The 20,990-nt window shown below is 50.0% G+C and overlaps 4 protein-coding genes across 4 annotated transcripts; 1 reads left to right on the forward strand and 3 right to left on the reverse strand.

Moving 5' to 3' along the window:
* Positions 1–40: 40 nt before the first annotated feature.
* LOC147667222 (histone H2A type 2-C-like) lies at positions 41–545 on the reverse strand. Its single transcript, XM_086948829.1, has one exon. The coding sequence runs from the start codon at positions 495–497 to the stop codon at positions 99–101; it is 399 nt and encodes a 132-aa protein (XP_086804955.1). The 5' UTR covers positions 498–545; the 3' UTR covers positions 41–98.
* Positions 546–744: 199 nt separating this feature from the next.
* LOC147667223 (histone H2B 1.2-like) lies at positions 745–1,262 on the forward strand. The gene has a single exon (XM_086948830.1). The coding sequence runs from the start codon at positions 833–835 to the stop codon at positions 1,211–1,213; it is 381 nt and encodes a 126-aa protein (XP_086804956.1). The 5' UTR covers positions 745–832; the 3' UTR covers positions 1,214–1,262.
* A 781-nt stretch (positions 1,263–2,043) lies between these two features.
* LOC147667224 (histone H3) lies at positions 2,044–2,546 on the reverse strand. Its single transcript, XM_086948831.1, has one exon. The coding sequence runs from the start codon at positions 2,503–2,505 to the stop codon at positions 2,095–2,097; it is 411 nt and encodes a 136-aa protein (XP_086804957.1). The 5' UTR covers positions 2,506–2,546; the 3' UTR covers positions 2,044–2,094.
* Positions 2,547–3,346: 800 nt separating this feature from the next.
* On the reverse strand, positions 3,347–4,069 carry LOC147667225 (histone H1.01-like). The gene has a single exon (XM_086948832.1). It carries the CDS (start codon positions 4,042–4,044, stop codon positions 3,397–3,399), a length of 648 nt encoding a protein of 215 aa, XP_086804958.1. The 5' UTR covers positions 4,045–4,069; the 3' UTR covers positions 3,347–3,396.
* Positions 4,070–20,990: the final 16,921 nt, after the last annotated feature.

Raw genomic sequence — 20,990 nt, forward strand, 5'->3', positions numbered from 1 at the left:
AACACCTCGGCACGGATACGCTCTTTGATGGAGTCTGTGGATGGCCCTGAAAAGAGCCTTTGTGTTTAGGGTGTGTTTCCACGGGGGTCTGCGGGCCTTTACTTGCTTGCTTTGCCCTGTGCCTTGTGGCTCTCGGTTTTCTTGGGCAGCAGCACGGCCTGGATGTTGGGCAGGACTCCTCCCTGGGCGATGGTGACTCGGCCCAGCAGCTTGTTCAGCTCCTCGTCGTTGCGGATGGCCAGCTGGAGGTGTCTGGGGATGATGCGGGTCTTCTTGTTGTCCCGGGCGGCGTTGCCAGCCAGCTCCAGGATCTCGGCGGTCAGGTACTCCAGCACTGCAGCCAGGTAGACGGGGGCACCAGCGCCCACCCTCTCGGCGTAGCTTCCCTTCCGGAGCAGCCTGTGCACACGGCCCACGGGGAACTGGAGCCCGGCCCTGGAAGAGCGTGTCTTGGCCTTGGCGCGGGCCTTTCCTCCTTGCTTTCCGCGTCCAGACATGGCGATCGATCTAGGGGCTCAGTCACACAACAGCGAGAATGATACTGCTCTTCCTGCTGGACTCCGGTGATATAAAGACTTCGGGAGCGTCTGATTGGTTGACAGCTAGTCGCTGATAGTACTTCTCATTGGAGGGAGGCGAGCTTCTGTTTAGCCAATCAGAGTCCCAGAACCGCATCACACTAGGAAGTGGGGGCCCGGCCTACGCCTGCCAATGAGAAGGGAGAGCCTGCCAATGAGAGGCTGCTTTGCACGCCCAGGCTATAAATACAAGTGCCGGGCGCTTAGACTTTATTTCTCTCGGCTCCACAGCACGCGGTGAAAGATACTCGACCATGCCTGAACCAGCCAAGTCCGCGCCGGCTCCCAAGAAGGGCTCCAAGAAAGCGCTCTCCAAGCCGCCTAAGAAGGACGGGAAGAAGCGCAAGAGGAGCAGGAAGGAAAGCTATGCCATCTACATTTACAAAGTGATGAAGCAGGTGCACCCGGACACCGGCATCTCCTCCAAGGCCATGGGCATCATGAACTCCTTCGTGAACGACATCTTTGAGCGCATCGCTTCAGAGTCTTCCAAACTGGCCCTCTACAACTCGCGGCGCACCATCACCTCACGGGAGATCCAGACCGCAGTCCGCCTTCTGCTGCCCGGAGAGCTGGCCAAGCACGCCGTGTCGGAGGGCACCAAGGCCGTCACCAAGTACACCAGCGCCAAGTAAGGCTTCCAGGCGCACCTCAACGAACACAACGGCTCTTTTAAGGGCCAACCACTTCCTCCCCTAAGAGCTAATGTAACTCTGGTATGACAGAAGAATATGTGTTTTTAATAGGGGTAATGTTGAGCGCAGAAAGCGCCGCTCTCCCGGGGTTTGCTGCACACCGAGGGACGCTGGAGCAGGCAGCCCGTTTTGCCCCTTTCAATAAACATGTCTATATGAATGAGCCCTCTTTGGGACCAAGTGCCACCCATGCACTGTAATGTAACGATGTTAAATAAACCTGCTGGCAATTCACACAGCTACTCCCGGGCAATTTGCTTTCCGTGTTATGGGCGAGCAGCTTTAATGTGTGCTTGTTTAATTAACGTTGTGTTTGAATTTCCAGACCCAGGGGAACGGCTACACATGAACCCCATGTACCGGGAGCACAGATGCCTCATAGCGCTGGCTGGTGACCAGCGGATCCCTGCCTCCATTAAATGACGGGCACATTGACGAGGTGTTTTGTGCACTGTGAAGACGGAAGGCACTGGTCACCCCCAGAGCCTGTATAAGTTGCCCAGTACTCGTGGTACTCTCAGAACCCGATGTACCGGGAGCACAGATGCCCAAAAGCGGTGGCTTGTGACCCGCGGATCCCTACCACAACCCTCTACCCAAACAACGCTTCAAATGAAGGGCACGTGGAAGAGGTGTTTGTGCACTGTGGACACAGAGTGCTCTGGTTTCCCCAGAAGCGGTATAAGTTGCCCGGTGCTCGTGGTATTGACAGCCCCTCCTCCCTAACCTGTAGACCATGGCAGATAAGAGAAGCTCAAAGGTGACAGGGTGGTGGCCCTTAAAAGAGCCGTTGTGGTGGTTGTTCGGGTCGGTCTGTCCCCTTAGGCCCTCTCGCCTCGGATGCGGCGGGCCAGCTGGATGTCCTTGGGCATGATGGTCACCCTCTTGGCGTGGATGGCGCACAGGTTGGTGTCCTCGAAGAGCCCGACCAGGTAGGCCTCGCTGGCCTCCTGCAGGGCCATGACGGCGGAGCTCTGGAAGCGCAGGTCGGTCTTGAAGTCCTGGGCGATCTCCCTCACCAAGCGCTGGAAGGGCAGCTTGCGGATGAGGAGCTCGGTGGACTTCTGGTAGCGGCGGATCTCGCGGAGAGCCACGGTGCCGGGCCGGTAGCGGTGAGGCTTCTTGACTCCCCCGGTGGCAGGCGCGCTCTTGCGGGCTGCCTTGGTGGCCAGCTGCTTGCGGGGCGCTTTGCCGCCGGTGGACTTGCGGGCTGTCTGCTTGGTGCGGGCCATGGCGGGAGCGGTCTCTCTCAGCGACGAGCGAGGAAGAATGGCGTCTACTGGGGAAAGAGCTCTATTTATGCCCTCACAGACGGAGGGCTGCTCTGGTTGGCTGAAGAGACCGCCCCACGTTCGAAAATAGCCCGCGGAGTGCAACGATTGGTTACTGAACGGGAGGCTGCAGCCTAGCTGTCCAATGAGCTGTGGATAAAAGAGAAGCCTCCGGTTGGATGACGTGAGTTGGAGCCGGAGCCCGCGCCTCGGCCAGCCTTTGTCTCCGTGTCCGTCCATCCACCTGTAGTCACGCCGACGACTCGACCCCGGTCCCCCGGGAGAGGAGCCCGAGATGTCATAAGCACACTGCCCTTATCACCCTGGAACACTCCCCCCGTTACCTGCGCTCGAGTCTGCCCGGGGACAGTGAAAGCACCAACACACACACACACGTTTATAATAAACCCCGGTCTTATGACTCCCAGACCCCCTTCTTACCCGCCCCTGCTCACCCTGGAACACTCCCCCGTTACCTACTGCTCGATTGAAAGGGCACAATCGTCTGCTTTATGCAGACACTATTTCGAGTCTGCCCGGGTACAGTGAAAGCACCGAGACACACACGTTATTGCACATGTATTATAAACGGAGGTCTTATAACTCCCAGACCCCCTTATTGTCTATGTTATACCGATTTCAATCCACGCAGCACCGAAAGACCCGTTTATATGGCCAAGATCACACGCGGCACTCGCGCGTGGAAAGGTGCGCTATGGATGCATTGTGCGGTTTATTTTTGAGAAGTGGGGCATTGGGTGGGTGCAAAGGTGGGGATGAACACGCTCTCTGCTAGACAGGGTGGTGGCCCTTAAAAGAGCCGTTGTGTTTGCAGTGTCTCGGTGCAAGCCCTTACTTCTTCTTGGGCGCTGCCTTTTTGGGCTTCGCTGCTTTGGGCTTGGCTGCCTTGGGTTTGACTACCTTGGCAGGGCTTTTCTTGGCTACTTTGGGCTTCGCCGCCTTGGCTTTCGCTGGGCTCTTGGCAGCCTTCTTGGCGGGGGCAGCCTTGGGCTTCTTGGGGCTCTTGGCTGCCGCTGGCTTCTTGACCTTCTTCGGGCTCTTCTTGACCCCCGCGGGAGCCTTTTTGGGCTTCTTGGCTGCAGGGGCTGCTTTCTTGGCCGCTGGCTTCTTGGTCTTGGAGGCTGACTTCTTGGCCGCCTTCTTACCTTCCAGCTGCTTCTTATTCACCTTGAAGGATCCGGAGGCCCCGGTGCCCTTCAGCTGGGCTAGGGCCCCTTTGCTGACCAGGCTCTTGAGGGAGACCTTGACGCGGCTCTTGTTCTTGTCCGCATCGTAGCCGGCGGCGGTCAGCGCCTTCTTCAAGGCCACCAGGGAGACTCCCTTCCTCTCGGCCGAGGCGGTCACGCACTTCAGGATCAGATCGGACACGCTGGGACCGGAAGGCTTCTTGGCCTTGGAGGCCCCCGCTGCTTTCTTCTGCTTCTTCTTGGGGGCGACCTCAGCGGGAGGAGCCGCGGCGGCTGGAGCGGTTTCTGCCATTGCTATGCAAGTCTCGACGCTGACGCTGTCACAGAACAGAAATGTACCTCCCCGGCCCGAGCCCCGTGCATATATAGGGAGGAGCCAGCCCCTGATTGGTCCCGAGGAGAGAGGGCTGTGCGAGGCGCGCTCGGCTCTCTGCTCCGAGCTGACTTTTGTGTTTCCTACCATCGGAGTTTCAAAGTTTTAAAACACAATCCGTTAAACACACGCTCCCATGCACACATGAAAGGAAGCCCAGCTTCAGCCCCTTCCCGTGCCCGCCCCCGTTTCAGCCGACCCCGTCCTCAGAGGCTTGCAATCCGCCGTGAATCTCTGCCCTCCCCCGGTGGCTGACGCCTCCGTGACCGGAATCCCGGGCTCCGGGACCCTTTTCCCCGGTCCACCCTCGCGCTCTGAGGCCGGGAGCGGCGGCCCGCGGGCGGGAGGGGCCTCCTGCAGGGAGCGGGCCAAGTGGCGTCACCATGGGGCTCCGGGGGCCGCGGGGAGCGCCTCCTGCACCGGGCCGAAGTAACACAGGGCTCCGCCGGCCGAGCGCGGGGAGCGGAGACAACGCCAGGGAGACCCGGCCCGGGGGTCAGGGGGGGCCCTCGCCGCGCGCCTGCACCCTCGGCTGTGGCACCCAAGGCTCGGGGGCAGCCGGGGGGACTTTCACAAGCAGCGGGGCACGGTCCGGCATCAAGACTCACGGGCATCACAAGGCGGCTGCGCGCTGGTAGCTTCACATGCAGGCAGAGGGCATTCACTGCCAAGCACCGAGCTGGACGAGACGGGGGCACAGTAAACATAATAAACACACAGTGACACAATAAAGGCAGGCGGCCGAGTTAGACCTACATGTTTAATGGCACCCAGAGTGAGAGCAGAGGGTGTGAATGCACCTGAAACGGTGACCCCAGTACCTGCACGGAGGCCCTCTGCTGAGCTGATTTTCACAGCTGGAGTTAGGTTTACATCTCAGGTGACATCTTTGGACGGGACCCGACCATAACAACGCGGTCAAAACACCGCTGTACATTTCGATCGCTGCATTTACAACGCAAGTCTTCTCCACGACTTGCACGGGAGGGCGCACTAGACTAAGGAATAGTGCGATTTACAATTCCAACACCTTCCCTACCTTACTTAGGCTGGAGTTGGAATAGTAAATCATACTATTCCTAAGTGTAGAGCGCCCTCCCGCGCAAGTCGTGGAAATCCCCTAAAACAGCAATGTAATGTACCGCAATCTAATTGTTACAACATACATCCCACACTACAGAGTGAGGCCTTTGACTATCACTGTTGTATTGAGCTCGATGGCTGGGGTGGGGACCACTCCTGAATCAAATGGGATGTCAAGAGTGCGACCTGTGCCCACAAATCAGGTTCTGCGCATGGCAGCCTGATTGAGGTCCAATTACAGGGTTTCGCCTTATATGTCGGTAGAAGGAAACACAAAGAAAACACTTCACATAGTCCAAAACGTACATGAACACCATTCACAGTTTCAGATCTTACCCTTCAGGTACCCAGGCCCATTCCTAGCTTCCAGGAACCTGTTTTTTGTAATATATCTGACACAATGAGGTTTCCAGGATCAAGGGGACAAAGTCAGTCCTTCTACCCCGAGATATGGAGCTCCGCACAGGGAAAGATTTCACGCCTTTCCCTGGGATGGAGGTGTAAGAATAAAATACTTCACATGGACCAAAACTGCACAAAAAAACCAGTCACCATATCAGAATAGAGCCTTCAGGGCACTGGGGCATTTCTACCCTCCAGGGACCTGCTTTAGTGATATTTGTGACATTATGGGGTTTTCCGATTCAAGGGCACTAAGTCACTCTTTCTACCCAGGGATTTGGAGCTCCACGCAGGGCAAGATTCAACATTTCCCTCACGGGTGGAGGTGAAGAAATGAAAACACTTCACCTAGCCTAAAAGGTACATGCACCCATTTGAAATATCATGCCTTGGCCTGTAGAGACATGGGCACATTTCTATTCACCAAACACACGTTTTAGTGATAATTGTGAAATTATGATGTGCTCAGCTGCAAGGGGACAATGGCACTCCTTCTACCCAGAACTACGGAGCTCGGCATAGGGTAAGATTGCAGCCTTTCCCCTTGGATTTGAGGGAAGCATTTTACTTCTCCGCCTGCATCCAAGGGGAAAACCTGCAATCTCCCCCTCTGCGTAGTTCCATAGCCCTGGGTAGAAGGAGCAACTGTATCCCTTTGAAGATTAACATCTCCAAATGTTACATGTGTCACAAAAAATGGTGCCTGGAGGTTAGAAATAGGCCAAAGGCATTGCATGCCTTTCCTGATAATGCAAAGGGGTGAAATACACTTCATTGGGCATGTGAAGTGTTTTGTTTTCACACCTCCAGCCAGGGGTGAAACCTGAAATCTTACCCTGCGCTGAGCTCCATATCCCTGGGTAGTAGGTGCCAGTTCATCCCCTTGAAGTTTAAAACCTGCATATGTCACAAGCATCAGTAAAACTGGTGCCCGGAGCCAGGAAACAAGCACAAGGCCTTGCAGGCCTTGTCCTGATACTGTAAAGGGGTGCACTTCACTTTATTGACCAAGTGAAGGGTTTTCTTTTCACACCTCTAGCCAGGGGAATAACCAGAAATCTTACCCTGCGCGGAGCTCCTTAACCCTGGGTAGAAGGTGTGACTTACTCCCCTTGAAGCTTAACACCACCAAATGTCACAGATATCAGTAAAATTGGTGCCTGAAGGCTGGGAGTAGGCCCAAGGCCTTGCAGGCCTTTTCCTGTTACTGCAAAGGAGTTAAATACACTTTGCTGAGTATGTAAAGTGCTTTCTTTTCAAACGTGCAGCTAGGGGTGAAATCTGTAATCTTACCCTGCGCTGAGCTCCATAACCCTGGGTAGAAGGTGCGTCTTCATCCCCTTGAAGTTGAACACCTACAAATGTCACAACTATCAGTACAACTGATGCCTGGAGGCTGGAAGTAGGCCCAAGGCCTTGCAGGCCTTTCCCGATACTGTGAAGGAGTGAAATACACTGTATTGGGCATGTGCAGTGTTTTGCTTTAACACCTCCAGCAGGGGTGAAACCTGAAATCTTACCCTGCGCTGAGCTCCATGACCCTGGGTAGACAGTGTGACTTCATACCCTTGTAGCCTAACAACCCCAAATGACTTAGGTATCGGTAAAACTGGTGCCAGAAGGCTGGAAACACACCCAGGGCCTTGCAGGCCTTGCTCCGGCACTGTAATGGAGTTAAATGCACTTTGGTGTGTATGGTAAGTGTTCTATTTTCACACCTCCAGCCTGGGGTGAAACCTGAAATCTTACCCTGCGCGGAGCTCCATAACACTGGGTAGAAGGTGCGACTACATCCCCTTGAAGCTGAACACCTCCAAATGTCACAAGTTTTAAAAAAACAGGTGCCTGGAGGCTGGAAACAGGCAAAAGGCCATGTTTTGATAGTGTAAAGGAGTGAAGTACACTTTATTGAGCATGTGAAGTGTTGTGCTTTATCAGCTCCAGCCAGGGGAATAACCTGAAATCTTACCCTGCGCTGAGCTCCTTAACCCTGGGTAGAAGGTGTGACTTCTTCCCCTTGAAGCTTAACACCACTAAATGTCACAGGTATCAGTACAATTGGTGCCTGCAGCCTGGAAGTAGGCCCAAGGCCTTGCAGACCTTTCCTGATACTGTAAAGGGGTTAAATACACTTTGTTGTGTATGTGATGTGTTGGGTTTTCACACATCCAGGCAGGGGTGATACCTGAAATCTTACCCTGCGCGGAGCTCCATAACACTGGGTAGGAGGTACAACTTCAACCCCTTGAAGCTGAACACCTCCAAATGTCACAATTATCACAAAAACAGGTGCCTGGAGGCGGGAAACAGGCACAAGGTCATGCAGGGCTTGTCCTGATACTGTAAAGGAGTGAAATACACTTTGTTGGGTATGGTACGTGTTTTATTTTCACATCTCCATCCTGGGGTGCAACCTGAAATCTTACCCTGCGCGGAGCTCCGTAACCCTGGGTAGAAGGTGCGACTTCATCCCCTTGAAGCTGAACACCTCCAAATGTCTCAAGTATCACAAAAACAGGTGCCTGGAGGATGGAAACAGGCACAAGGCCATGCAGGCCTTGTCCTGATACTGTAAAGGAGTGAAATAGACTTTGTCGTGTATGGCTAGTGTTCTATTTTCACACCTCCAGCTTGGGGTTAAACCTGAAATCTTACCCTGCGCGGAGCTCCATAACCCTGGGTAGAAGGTGCGACTTCATCCCCTTGAAGCTGAACACACTCCAAATGTCTCAAGTATCACAAAAACAGGTGCCTGGAGGCTGGAAACAGGCACAAGGCCTTGCAGGCCTTTCCTGATACTGTGATGGGGTGAAATACACTATATTGGGCTTGTGAAGTGTTTTGCTTTAAAACATCCAGCTAGGGGTGAAACTTTAAATCTTACCCTGCCCTGAGCTCCATAACCCTGGGTAGAAGGTGCGACTTCATCCCCTTGAAGTTGAAAACCACCAAAATGTCACAGGTATCAGTAAAACTGGTGTTTGGAGGCTGGAAGTAGGCCCAAGACCTTGCAGGCCTTTCCTGATACTGTGAAGGGGTGAAATGCACTTTATTGGGCATGTGAAGTGTTTTGCTTTAACACCTCCAGCCAGGGGTGAAACCTTAAATCTTACCCTGCGCTGAGCTCCATGACCCTGGGTCGACAGTGTGACTTCATCCCTTGTAGCTTAACACCACCAAATGTCACTGGTTTCGGTAAAACTGGTGCCAGGAGGCTGGAAACACACCCAGGGCCTTGCAGGCCTTGCTCTGACACTGTAAAGGAGTTAAATACACGTTGTCGTGTGTGTTAAGTGTCCTACTTTCACACCTCCAGCCTGGGATGAAAGCTCAAATCTTACTCTGCGCTGAGATCCATAACCCTAGGTAGAAGGTGCAACTTCATCCCTTTGAAGCTTAACACCTCCAAATGTCACAAGATTCATTAAAACTGCTGCTTGGGGGCTGGAGGTAGGACCATGGCCTTGCAGACCTTTCCCTGCAACTGTAAAGGGGTTAAATACACTTTGAGGTGTCTGAGATGTGATGGGTATTCACAAATCCAGGCGGGGGTGATACCTGAAATCTGACCCTGCGCGGAGCTCCATAACCCTGGGTAGAAGGAACAACTTCATCCCCTTGAAGCTTAACACCTCCCAATGTCACAAGTATCAGTAAAACTGGTGCTTGCAGGCTGGAAGTTGGCCCAAGGCATTGCAGGCCTTTTCCTGTAACTACAAAGGAGTTAAATACACTTTGCTGAGAATGTGAAGTGCTTTGTTTTCAAACCTCCAGCTAGGGGTGTAATCTGGAATCTTACCCTGCGCGGAGCTCCATAACCCTGGGCAGAAGGTACAACTTCATCCCATTGAAGCTTAACACCTCCAAATGTCACAAGATTCATTAAAACTGCTTTCCTGGAGGCTGGAGGTAGGCCCAAGGCCTTGCAGACCTTTCCTTGTAACTGTAAAGGGGTTAAATACACTTTGCTGAGTATGTGAAGTGCTTTGTTTTCAAACATCCAGCTAGGGGTCAAATCTGGAATCTTACCCTGCGCGGAGCTCCATAACCCTGGGTAGAAGGTACAACCTCATCCCCTTGAAGCTTAACACCTCCAAATGTCACAAGATTCATTAAAACTGCTGCCTGGAGGCTGGAGGTAGGCCCAAGGCCTTGCAGACCTTTCCCTGTAACTGTAAAGGGGTTAAATACACTTTGTGGTGTCTGTAATGTGTTGGTTATTCACACATCCAGCTAGGGGTGACATCTGAAATCTTACCCTGCGCGGAGCTCCATAACCCTGGGTAGAAGGTACAACTTCATCCCCTTGAAGCTTAACACCTCCAAATGTCACAAGATTCATCAAAACTGGTGCCTGGTTGCTGGAAGTAGGCCCAAGGCCTTGCAGGACTTTTCCTGTAACTGCAAAGTAGTTAAATACACTTTGCTGAGTATGTGAAGTGCTTTGTTTTCAAACATCCAGCTAGGGGTCAAATCTGGAATCTTACCCTGCGCGGAGCTCCATAACCCTGGGTAGAAGGTACAACCTCATCCCCTTGAAGCTTAACACCTCCAAATGTCACAAGATTCATTAAAACTGCTGCCTGGAGGCTGGAGGTAGGCCCAAGGCCTTGCAGACCTTTCCCTGTAACTGTAAAGGGGTTAAATACACTTTGTGGTGTCTGTAATGTGTTGGTTATTCACACATCCAGCTAGGGGTGACATCTGAAATCTTACCCTGCGCGGAGCTCCATAACCCTGGGTAGAAGGGACAACTTCATCCCTTGAAGCTTAACACCTCCAAATGTCCCAAGTTTCAGTAAAACTGGTGCCTGGATGCTGTAAGTAGGCCCAAGGCCTTGCAGGCCTTTTCCTGGAACTGCAGAGGAGTTAAATACACTTTGTTGAGTATATGAAGTGCTTTGTTTTCGAACCTCCAGCTAGGGGTGTAATCTGGAATCTTACCCTGCGCGGAGCTCCACAACCCTGGGTAGAAGGTACAACTTCATACCCTTGAAGCTTAACACCTCCAAATGTCGCAAGATTCACTAAAACTGCTGCCTGGAGACTAGAGGTAGGCCCAAGGCCTTGCAGACCTTTCCCTGTAACTGTAAAGGGGATAAATACACTTTGTGGTGTCAGTAATGTGTTGGTTATTCACACATCCAGCTAGGGGTGACATCTGAAATCTTACCCTGCGCGGAGCTCCATAACCCTGGGTAGAAGGTACAACTTCATCCCCTTGAAGCTTAACACCTCCAAATGTCACAAGATTCATCAAAACTGGTGCCTGGATGCTGGAAGTAGTCCCAATGCCTTGCAGGACTTTTCCTGTAACTGCAAAGTAGTTAAATACACTTTGCTGAGTATATGAAGTGCTTTGTTTTCAAACATCCAGCTATGGGTGAAATCTGGAATCTTACCCTGCGCGGAGCTCCATAACCCTGGGTAGAAGGTACAACTTCATACCCTTTGAAGGTTAACACCTCAAAATGTCACAAGTATCAGTAAAACTGGTGCCTGGATGCTGTAAGTAGGCCCAAAGCCTTGCAGGCCTTTTCCTGGAACTGCAGAGGAGTTAAATACACTTTGCTGAGTATGTGAAGTGCTTTGTTTTCAAACATCCAGCTATGGGTGAAATCTGGAATCTTACCCTGCGCGGAGCTCCATAACCCTGGGTAGAAGGTACAACTTCATCCCCTTGAAGCATAACACCTCCAAATGTCACAAGATTCATTAAAACTGCTGCCTGGAGGCTAGCGGTAGGCCCAAGGCCTTGCAGACCTTTCCTTGTAACTGTAAAGGGGTTAAATACACTTTGTGGTGTCAGTAATGTGTTGGTTATTCACACATCCAGCTAGGGGTGACATCTGAAATCTTACCCTGCGCGGAGCTCCATAACCCTGGGTAGAAGGGACAACTTCATCCCCTTGAAGCTTAACACCTCCAAATGTCACAAGATTCATCAAAACTGGTGCCTGGATGCTGGAAGTAGGCCCAATGCCTTGCAGGCCTTTTCCTGTTACTCTAAAGGAGTTAAATACACTTTGCTGAGTATGTAAAGTGCTTTCTTTTCAAACGGGCAGCTAAGGGTAAAATCTGGAATCTTACCCGGTGCGGAGCTCCATAACTCTGGGTAGAAGGTACAACTTCATCCCCTTGAAGCTTAACACCTCCAAATGTCACAAGATTCATTAAAACTGCTGCCTGGAGGCTTGAGGTAGGCCCAAGGCCTTGCAGACCTTTCCCTCTAACTGTAAAGGGGTTAAATAAACTGTGTGTTGTCTGAGATGTGTTGGTTATTCACACATCCAGGCAGGGGTGATACCTAAAATCTTACCCTGCGCGGAGCTCCATAACCCTGGGTAGAAGGTACAACTTCATACCCTTTGAAGGTTAACACCTCCAAATGTCACAAGTATCAGTACAACTGGTGCCTGGATGCTGGAAGTAGGCCCAAGGCCTTGCAGGCCTTTTCCTGTTACTCTAAAGGAGTTAAATACACTTTGCTGAGTATGTAAAGTGCTTTCTTTTCAAACGTGCAGCTAAGGGTAAAATATGGAATCTTACCCGGGTGCAGAGCTCCATAACTCTGGGTAGAAGGTACAACTTCATCCTCTTGAAGCTTAACACCTCCAAATGTCACAAGATTCATTAAAACTGCTGCCTGGAGGCTTGAGGTAGGCCCAAGGCCTTGCAGACCTTTCCCTCTAACTGTAAAGGGGTTAAATAAACTGTGTGTTGTCTGAGATGTGTTGGTTATTCACACATCCAGGCAGGGGTGATACCTAAAATCTTACCCTGCGCGGAGCTCCATAACCCTGGGTAGAAGGTACAACTTCATACCCTTTGAAGGTTAACACCTCCAAATGTCACAAGTATCAGTACAACTGGTGCCTGGATGCTGGAAGTAGGCCCAAGGCCTTGCAGGCCTTTTCCTGTTACTCTAAAGGAGTTAAATACACTTTGCTGAGTATGTAAAGTGCTTTCTTTTCAAACGTGCAGCTAAGGGTAAAATCTGGAATCTTACCCGGTGCGGAGCTCCATAACTCTGGGTAGAAGGTACAACTTCATCCCCTTGAAGCTTAACACCTCCAAATGTCACAAGATTCATCAAAACTGGTGCCTGGATGCTGGAAGTAGTCCCAATGCCTTGCAGGACTTTTCCTGTAACTGCAAAGTAGTTAAATACACTTTGCTGAGAATGTGAAGTGCTTTGTTTTCAACCATCCAGCTAGGGGTGGAATCTGGAATCTTACCCTGCGCGGAGCTCCATAACCCTGGGTAGAAGGTACAACATTATCCCCTTGAAGCTTAACACCTCCAAATGTCACAAGATTCATTAGAACTGGTGCCTGGAGGCTGGAGGTAGGCCCAAGGCCTTGCAGACCTTTCCCTGTAACTGTACAGGGGTTAAATACACTTTGTGGTGTCTGAGGTGTGTTGGTTATTCACACATCCAGGCGGGGGTGATACCTGAAATCTTACCCTGCGCGGAGCTCCATAACCCTGGGTAGAAGGTACAACTTCATCCCCTTGAAGCTTAACACCTCCAAATGTCACAAGTATCAGTAAAACTGGTGCCTGGATGCTGGAAGTAGGCCCAAGGCCTTGCAGGCCTTTTCTTGGAACTGCAGAGGAGTTAAATACACTTTGCTGAGTATATGAAGTGCTTTGTTTTCAAACCTCCAGCTAGGGGTGTAATCTGGAATCTAACCCTGCGTGGAGCTCCATAACCCTGGGTAGAATGTACAACTTGATCCCCTTGAAGCTTAACACCTCCCAATGTCACAAGTATCAGTAAAACTGGTTCCTGGATGCTGGAAGTAGGCCCAAGGCCTTGCAGGCCTTTTCCTGGAACTGCAAAGGAGATAAATACACTTTGCTGAGTATGTGAAGTGCTTTATTTTCAAACATCCAGCTAGGGGTGATATCTGGATTCTTACCCTGCGCCGAGCTCCATAACCCTGGGTAGAATGTACAACTTCATCCCCTTGAAGCTTAACACCTCCAAATGTCACAAGATTCATCAAAACTGGTGCCTGGATGCTGGAAGTAGGCCCAAGGCCTTGCAGGCCTTTTCCTGGAACTGCAGAGGAGTTAAATACACTTTGCAGAGTATATGAAGTGCTTTGTTTTCAAACCTCCAGCTAGGGGTGTAATCTGGAATCTTACCCTGCGCGAAGCTCCATAACCCTGGGTAGAAGGTACAACTTAGTCCCCTTGAAGCTTAACACCTCCAAATGTCACAAGATTCATTAAAACTGCTGCCTGGATGCTGGAAGTAGTCCCAATGCCTTGCAGGACTTTTCCTGTAACTGCAAAGTAATTCAATACACTTTGCTGAGTATGTGAAGTGCTTTGTTTTCAAACATCCAGCTATGGGTGAAATCTGGAATCTTACCCTGCGCGGAGCTCCATAACCCTTGGTAGAAGGTACAACTTCATCCCCTTGAAGCTTAACCCCTCCAAATGTCACAAGATTCATTAAAACTGCTGCCTGGGGGCTAGAGGTAGGCCCAAGGCCTTGCAAACCTTTCCCTGTAACTGTAATTGGGTTAAATACACTGTGTGGTGTCAGTAATGTGTTGGGTGTTCACACATCCAGCTAGGGGTGTCATCTGAAATCTTACCCTGCGCGGAGCTCCATAACCCTGGGTAGAAGGTACAACTTCATCCCCTTGAAGCTTAACACCTCCAAATGTCACAAGTATCAGTAAAACTGGTGCCTGGATGCTGGAAGTAGGCCCAAGGCCTTGCAGGCCCTTTCTTGGAACTGCAGAGGAGTTAAATACACTTTGCTGAGTATATGAAGTGCTTTGTTTTCAAACCTCCAGCTAGGGGTGTAATCTGGAATCTAACCCTGCGTGGAGCTCCATAACCCTGGGTAGAATGTACAACTTGATCCCCTTGAAGCTTAACACCTCCCAATGTCACAAGTATCAGTAAAACTGGTTCCTGGATGCTGGAAGTAGGCCCAAGGCCTTGCAGGCCTTTTCCTGGAACTGCAAAGGAGATAAATACACTTTGCTGAGTATGTGAAGTGCTTTGTTTTCAAACATCCAGCTAGGGGTGATATCTGGATTCTTACCCTGCGCCGAGATCCATAACCCTGGGTAGAAGGTACAACTTCATCCCCTTGAAGCTTAACACCTCCAAATGTCACAAGATTCATCAAAACTGGTGCCTGGATGCTGGAAGTAGGCCCAAGGCCTTGCAGGCCTTTTCCTGGAACTGCAGAGGAGTTAAATACACTTTGCAGAGTATATGAAGTGCTTTGTTTTCAAACCTCCAGCTAGGGGTGTAATCTGGAATCTTACCCTGCGCGGAGCTCCATAACCCTGGGTAGAAGGTACAACTTAGTCCCCTTGAAGCTTAACACCTCCAAATGTCACAAGATTCATTAAAACTGCTGCCTGGATGCTGGAAGTAGTCCCAATGCCTTGCAGGACTTTTCCTGTAACTGCAAAGTAGTTAAATACACTTTGCTGAGTATGTGAAGTGCTTTGTTTTCAAACATCCAGCTATGGGTGAAATCTGGAATCTTACCCTGCGCGGAGCTCCATAACCCTGGGTAGAAGGTACAACGTCATCCCCTTGAAGCTTAACACCTCCAAATGTCACAAGATTCATTAGAACTGGTGCCTGGAGGCTGGAGGTAGGCCCAAGGCCTTGCAGACCTTTCCCTGTAACTGTACAGGGGTTAAATACACTTTGTGGTGTCTGAGGTGTGTTGGTTATTCACACATCCAGGCGGGGGTGATACCTGAAATCTTACCCTGCGCGGAGCTCCATAACCCTGGGTAGAAGGTACAACTTCATCCCCTTGAAGCTTAACACCTCCAAATGTCACAAGTATCAGTAAAACTGGTGCCTGGATGCTGGAAGTAGGCCCAAGGCCTTGCAGGCCTTTTCCTGTAACTGCAAAGGAGTTACATACACTTTGCTGAGTATGTCAAGTGCTTTGTTTTCATACCTCCATCTAGGGGTGAAATCTGAAATCTTACCCTGCGAGGAGCTCCATAACCCTGGGTAGAAGGTACAACTTCATCCGCTTGAAGCTTAACACCTCCAAATGTCACAAGTATCAGTAAAACTGGTGCCTGGATGCTGGAAGTAGGCCCAAGGCCTTGCAGGCCTTTTCCTGTAAGTGCAAAGGAGTTACATACACTTTGCTGAGTATGTCAAGTGCTTTGTTTTCATACCTCCATCTAGGGGTGAAATCTGAAATCTTACCCTGCGCGGAGCTCCATAACCCTGGGTAGAAGGTACAACTTCATCCCCTTGAAGCTTAACACCTCCAAATGTCACAAGATTCGCTAAAACGGCTGCCTGGAGGCTGGAGGTAGGCCCAAAGCCTTGCAGACCTTTCCCTGTAACTGTACAGGGGTTAAATACACTTTGTGGTGTCTTAGGTGTGTTGGTTATTCACACATCCAGGCAGGGGTGATACCTGAAATCTTACCCTGCGCGGAGCTCCGTAACCCTGGGTAGAAGGTACAACTTCATCCCCTTGAAGGTTAACGCCTCAAAATGTCACAAGTATCAGTAAAACTGGTGTCTGGATGCTGGAAGTAGGCCCAAGGCCTTGCAGACCTTTCCCTGTAACTGTACAGGGGTTAAATACACTTTGTGGTGTCTGAGGTGTGTTGGTTATTCACACATCCAGGCGGGGGTGATACCTGAAATCTTACCCTGCGCGGAGCTCCATAACCCTGGGTAGAAGGTACAACTTCATCCCCTTGAAGCTTAACACCTCCAAATGTCACAAGTATCAGTAAAACTGGTGCCTGGATGCTGGAAGTAGGCCCAAGGCCTTGCAGGCCTTTTCTTGGAACTGCAGAGGAGTTAAATACACTTTGCTGAGTATATGAAGTGCTTTGTTTTCAAACATCCAGCTAGGGGTGATATCTGGAATCTTACCCTGCGCGAAGCTCCATAACCCTGGGTAGAAGGTACAACTTAGTCCCCTTGAAGCTTAACACCTCCAAATGTCACAAGATTCATTAAAACTGCTGCCTGGATGCTGGAAGTAGTCCCAATGCCTTGCAGGACTTTTCCTGTAACTGCAAAGTAATTCAATACACTTTGCTGAGTATGTGAAGTGCTTTGTTTTCAAACATCCAGCTATGGGTGAAATCTGGAATCTTACCCTGCGCGGAGCTCCATAACCCTTGGTAGAAGGTACAACTTCATCCCCTTGAAGCTTAACCCCTCCAAATGTCACAAGATTCATTAAAACTGCTGCCTGGGGGCTAGAGGTAGGCCCAAGGCCTTGCAAACCTTTCCCTGTAACTGTAATTGGGTTAAATACACTGTGTGGTGTCAGTAATGTGTTGGGTGTTCACACATCCAGCTAGGGGTGTCATCTGAAATCTAACCCTGCGCGGAGCTCCATAACCCTCGGTAGAAGGTACAACTTCATCCCCTTGAAGCTTAACACCTCCAAATGTCACAAGATTCATCAAAACTGGTGCCTGGATGCTGGAAGTAGGCCCAAGGCCTTGCAGGCCTTTTCTTGGAACTGCAGAGGAGTTAAATACACTTTGCTGAGTATATGAAGTGCTTTGTTTTCAAACCTCCAGCTAGGGGTGTAATCTGGAATCTAACCCTGCGTGGAGCTCCATAACCCTGGGTAGAATGTACAACTTGATCCCCTTGAAGCTTAACACCTCCCAATGTCACAAGTATCAGTAAAACTGGTTCCTGGATGCTGGAAGTAGGCCCAAGGCCTTGCAGGCCTTTTCCTGGAACTGCAAAGGAGATAAATACACTTTGCTGAGTATGTGAAGTGCTTTGTTTTCAAACATCCAGCTAGGGGTGATATCTGGATTCTTACCCTGCGCCGAGATCCATAACCCTGGGTAGAAGGTACAACTTCATCCCCTTGAAGCTTAACACCTCCAAATGTCACAAGATTCATCAAAACTGGTGCCTGGATGCTGGAAGTAGGCCCAAGGCCTTGCAGGCCTTTTCCTGGAACTGCAGAGGAGTTAAATACACTTTGCAGAGTATATGAAGTGCTTTGTTTTCAAACCTCCAGCTAGGGGTGTAATCTGGAATCTTACCCTGCGCGGAGCTCCATAACCCTGGGTAGAAGGTACAACTTAGTCCCCTTGAAGCTTAACACCTCCAAATGTCACAAGATTCATTAAAACTGCTGCCTGGATGCTGGAAGTAGTCCCAATGCCTTGCAGGACTTTTCCTGTAACTGCAAAGTAGTTAAATACACTTTGCTGAGTATGTGAAGTGCTTTGTTTTCAAACATCCAGCTATGGGTGAAATCTGGAATCTTACCCTGCGCGGAGCTCCATAACCCTGGGTAGAAGGTACAACGTCATCCCCTTGAAGCTTAACACCTCCAAATGTCACAAGATTCATTAGAACTGGTGCCTGGAGGCTGGAGGTAGGCCCAAGGCCTTGCAGACCTTTCCCTGTAACTGTACAGGGGTTAAATACACTTTGTGGTGTCTGAGGTGTGTTGGTTATTCACACATCCAGGCGGGGGTGATACCTGAAATCTTACCCTGCGCGGAGCTCCATAACCCTGGGTAGAAGGTACAACTTCATCCCCTTGAAGCTTAACACCTCCAAATGTCACAAGTATCAGTAAAACTGGTGCCTGGATGCTGGAAGTAGGCCCAAGGCCTTGCAGGCCTTTTCCTGTAACTGCAAAGGAGTTACATACACTTTGCTGAGTATGTCAAGTGCTTTGTTTTCATACCTCCATCTAGGGGTGAAATCTGAAATCTTACCCTGCGAGGAGCTCCATAACCCTGGGTAGAAGGTACAACTTCATCCGCTTGAAGCTTAACACCTCCAAATGTCACAAGTATCAGTAAAACTGGTGCCTGGATGCTGGAAGTAGGCCCAAGGCCTTGCAGGCCTTTTCCTGTAAGTGCAAAGGAGTTACATACACTTTGCTGAGTATGTCAAGTGCTTTGTTTTCATACCTCCATCTAGGGGTGAAATCTGAAATCTTACCCTGCGCGGAGCTCCATAACCCTGGGTAGAAGGTACAACTTCATCCCCTTGAAGCTTAACACCTCCAAATGTCACAAGATTCGCTAAAACGGCTGCCTGGAGGCTGGAGGTAGGCCCAAAGCCTTGCAGACCTTTCCCTGTAACTGTACAGGGGTTAAATACACTTTGTGGTGTCTTAGGTGTGTTGGTTATTCACACATCCAGGCAGGGGTGATACCTGAAATCTTACCCTGCGCGGAGCTCCGTAACCCTGGGTAGAAGGTACAACTTCATCCCCTTGAAGGTTAACGCCTCAAAATGTCACAAGTATCAGTAAAACTGGTGTCTGGATGCTGGAAGTAGGCCCAAGGCCTTGCAGGCCTTTTCCTGGCACTGCAAAGAAGTTAACTACACTTTGCAGAGTATATGAAGTGGTTTGTTTTCAAACCTCCATCTAGGGGTGAAATCTGAAATCTTACCCTGCGCGGAGCTCCATAACCCTGGGTAGAAGGTACAACTTGATCCCCTTGAAGCTTAACACCTCCAAATGTCACAAGATTCACTAAAACTGCTACCTGGAGGCTGGAGGTAGGCCCAAAGCCTTGCAGACCTTTCCCTGTAACTGTTCAGGGGTTAAATACACTCTGTTGTGTATGTGACTAGTTGGGTTTTCACACATCTAGGCAGGGGTGATACCTGCAATCTTACCCTGCGCGGAGCTCCATAACCCTGGGTAGAAGCGACAACTTCATCCCCTTGAAGCTTAACACTTCCAAATGTCACAAGTATCAGTAAAACTGGTGCCTAAATGCTGGAAGTAGGCCCAAGGCCTAGCAGGCCTTTTCCTGTTACAGCAAAGGAGTGACATACATTTTGCTGAGTATGTAAAGTGCTTTCTTTTCAAACGTGCAGCTAGGGGTGAAATCTGGAATCGTACCCCGTGCGGAGTTCCATAAACCTGGGTAGGAGGTACAACTTCATCCCCTTGAAGCTTAACACCTCCAAATGTCACAAGATTCATCAAAACTGGTGCCTGGATGCTGGAAGTAGTCCCAATGCCTTGCAGGACTTTTCCTGTAACTGCAAAGTAGTTAAATACACTTTGCTGAGAATGTGAAGTGCTTTGTTTTCAACCATCCAGCTAGGGGTGGAATCTGGAATCTTACCCTGCGCGGAGCTCCATAACCCTGGGTAGAAGGTACAACTTCATCCCCTTGAAGCTTAACACCTCCAAATGTCACAAGTATCAGTAAAACTGGTGCCTGGATGCTGGAAGTAGGCCCAAGGCCTTGCAGGCCTTTTCTTGGAACTGCAGAGGAGTTAAATACACTTTGCTGAGTATATGAAGTGCTTTGTTTTCAAACCTCCAGCTAGGGGTGTAATCTGGAATCTAACCCTGCGTGGAGCTCCATAACCCTGGGTAGAATGTACAACTTGATCCCCTTGAAGCTTAACACCTCCCAATGTCACAAGTATCAGTAAAACTGGTTCCTGGATGCTGGAAGTAGGCCCAAGGCCTTGCAGGCCTTTTCCTGGAACTGCAAAGGAGATAAATACACTTTGCTGAGTATGTGAAGTGCTTTATTTTCAAACATCCAGCTAGGGGTGATATCTGGATTCTTACCCTGCGCCGAGCTCCATAACCCTGGGTAGAATGTACAACTTCATCCCCTTGAAGCTTAACACCTCCAAATGTCACAAGATTCATCAAAACTGGTGCCTGGATGCTGGAAGTAGGCCCAAGGCCTTGCAGGCCTTTTCCTGGAACTGCAGAGGAGTTAAATACACTTTGCAGAGTATATGAAGTGCTTTGTTTTCAAACCTCCAGCTAGGGGTGTAATCTGGAATCTTACCCTGCGCGAAGCTCCATAACCCTGGGTAGAAGGTACAACTTAGTCCCCTTGAAGCTTAACACCTCCAAATGTCACAAGATTCATTAAAACTGCTGCCTGGATGCTGGAAGTAGTCCCAATGCCTTGCAGGACTTTTCCTGTAACTGCAAAGTAATTCAATACACTTTGCTGAGTATGTGAAGTGCTTTGTTTTCAAACATCCAGCTATGGGTGAAATCTGGAATCTTACCCTGCGCGGAGCTCCATAACCCTTGGTAGAAGGTACAACTTCATCCCCTTGAAGCTTAACCCCTCCAAATGTCACAAGATTCATTAAAACTGCTGCCTGGGGGCTAGAGGTAGGCCCAAGGCCTTGCAAACCTTTCCCTGTAACTGTAATTGGGTTAAATACACTGTGTGGTGTCAGTAATGTGTTGGGTGTTCACACATCCAGCTAGGGGTGTCATCTGAAATCTTACCCTGCGCGGAGCTCCATAACCCTGGGTAGAAGGTACAACTTCATCCCCTTGAAGCTTAACACCTCCAAATGTCACAAGTATCAGTAAAACTGGTGCCTGGATGCTGGAAGTAGGCCCAAGGCCTTGC

Source organism: Lissotriton vulgaris, unplaced genomic scaffold (genome assembly GCF_964263255.1).
Source record: "Lissotriton vulgaris unplaced genomic scaffold, aLisVul1.2 SCAFFOLD_6217, whole genome shotgun sequence".
Lineage (NCBI taxonomy): Eukaryota > Metazoa > Chordata > Amphibia > Caudata > Salamandridae > Lissotriton > Lissotriton vulgaris.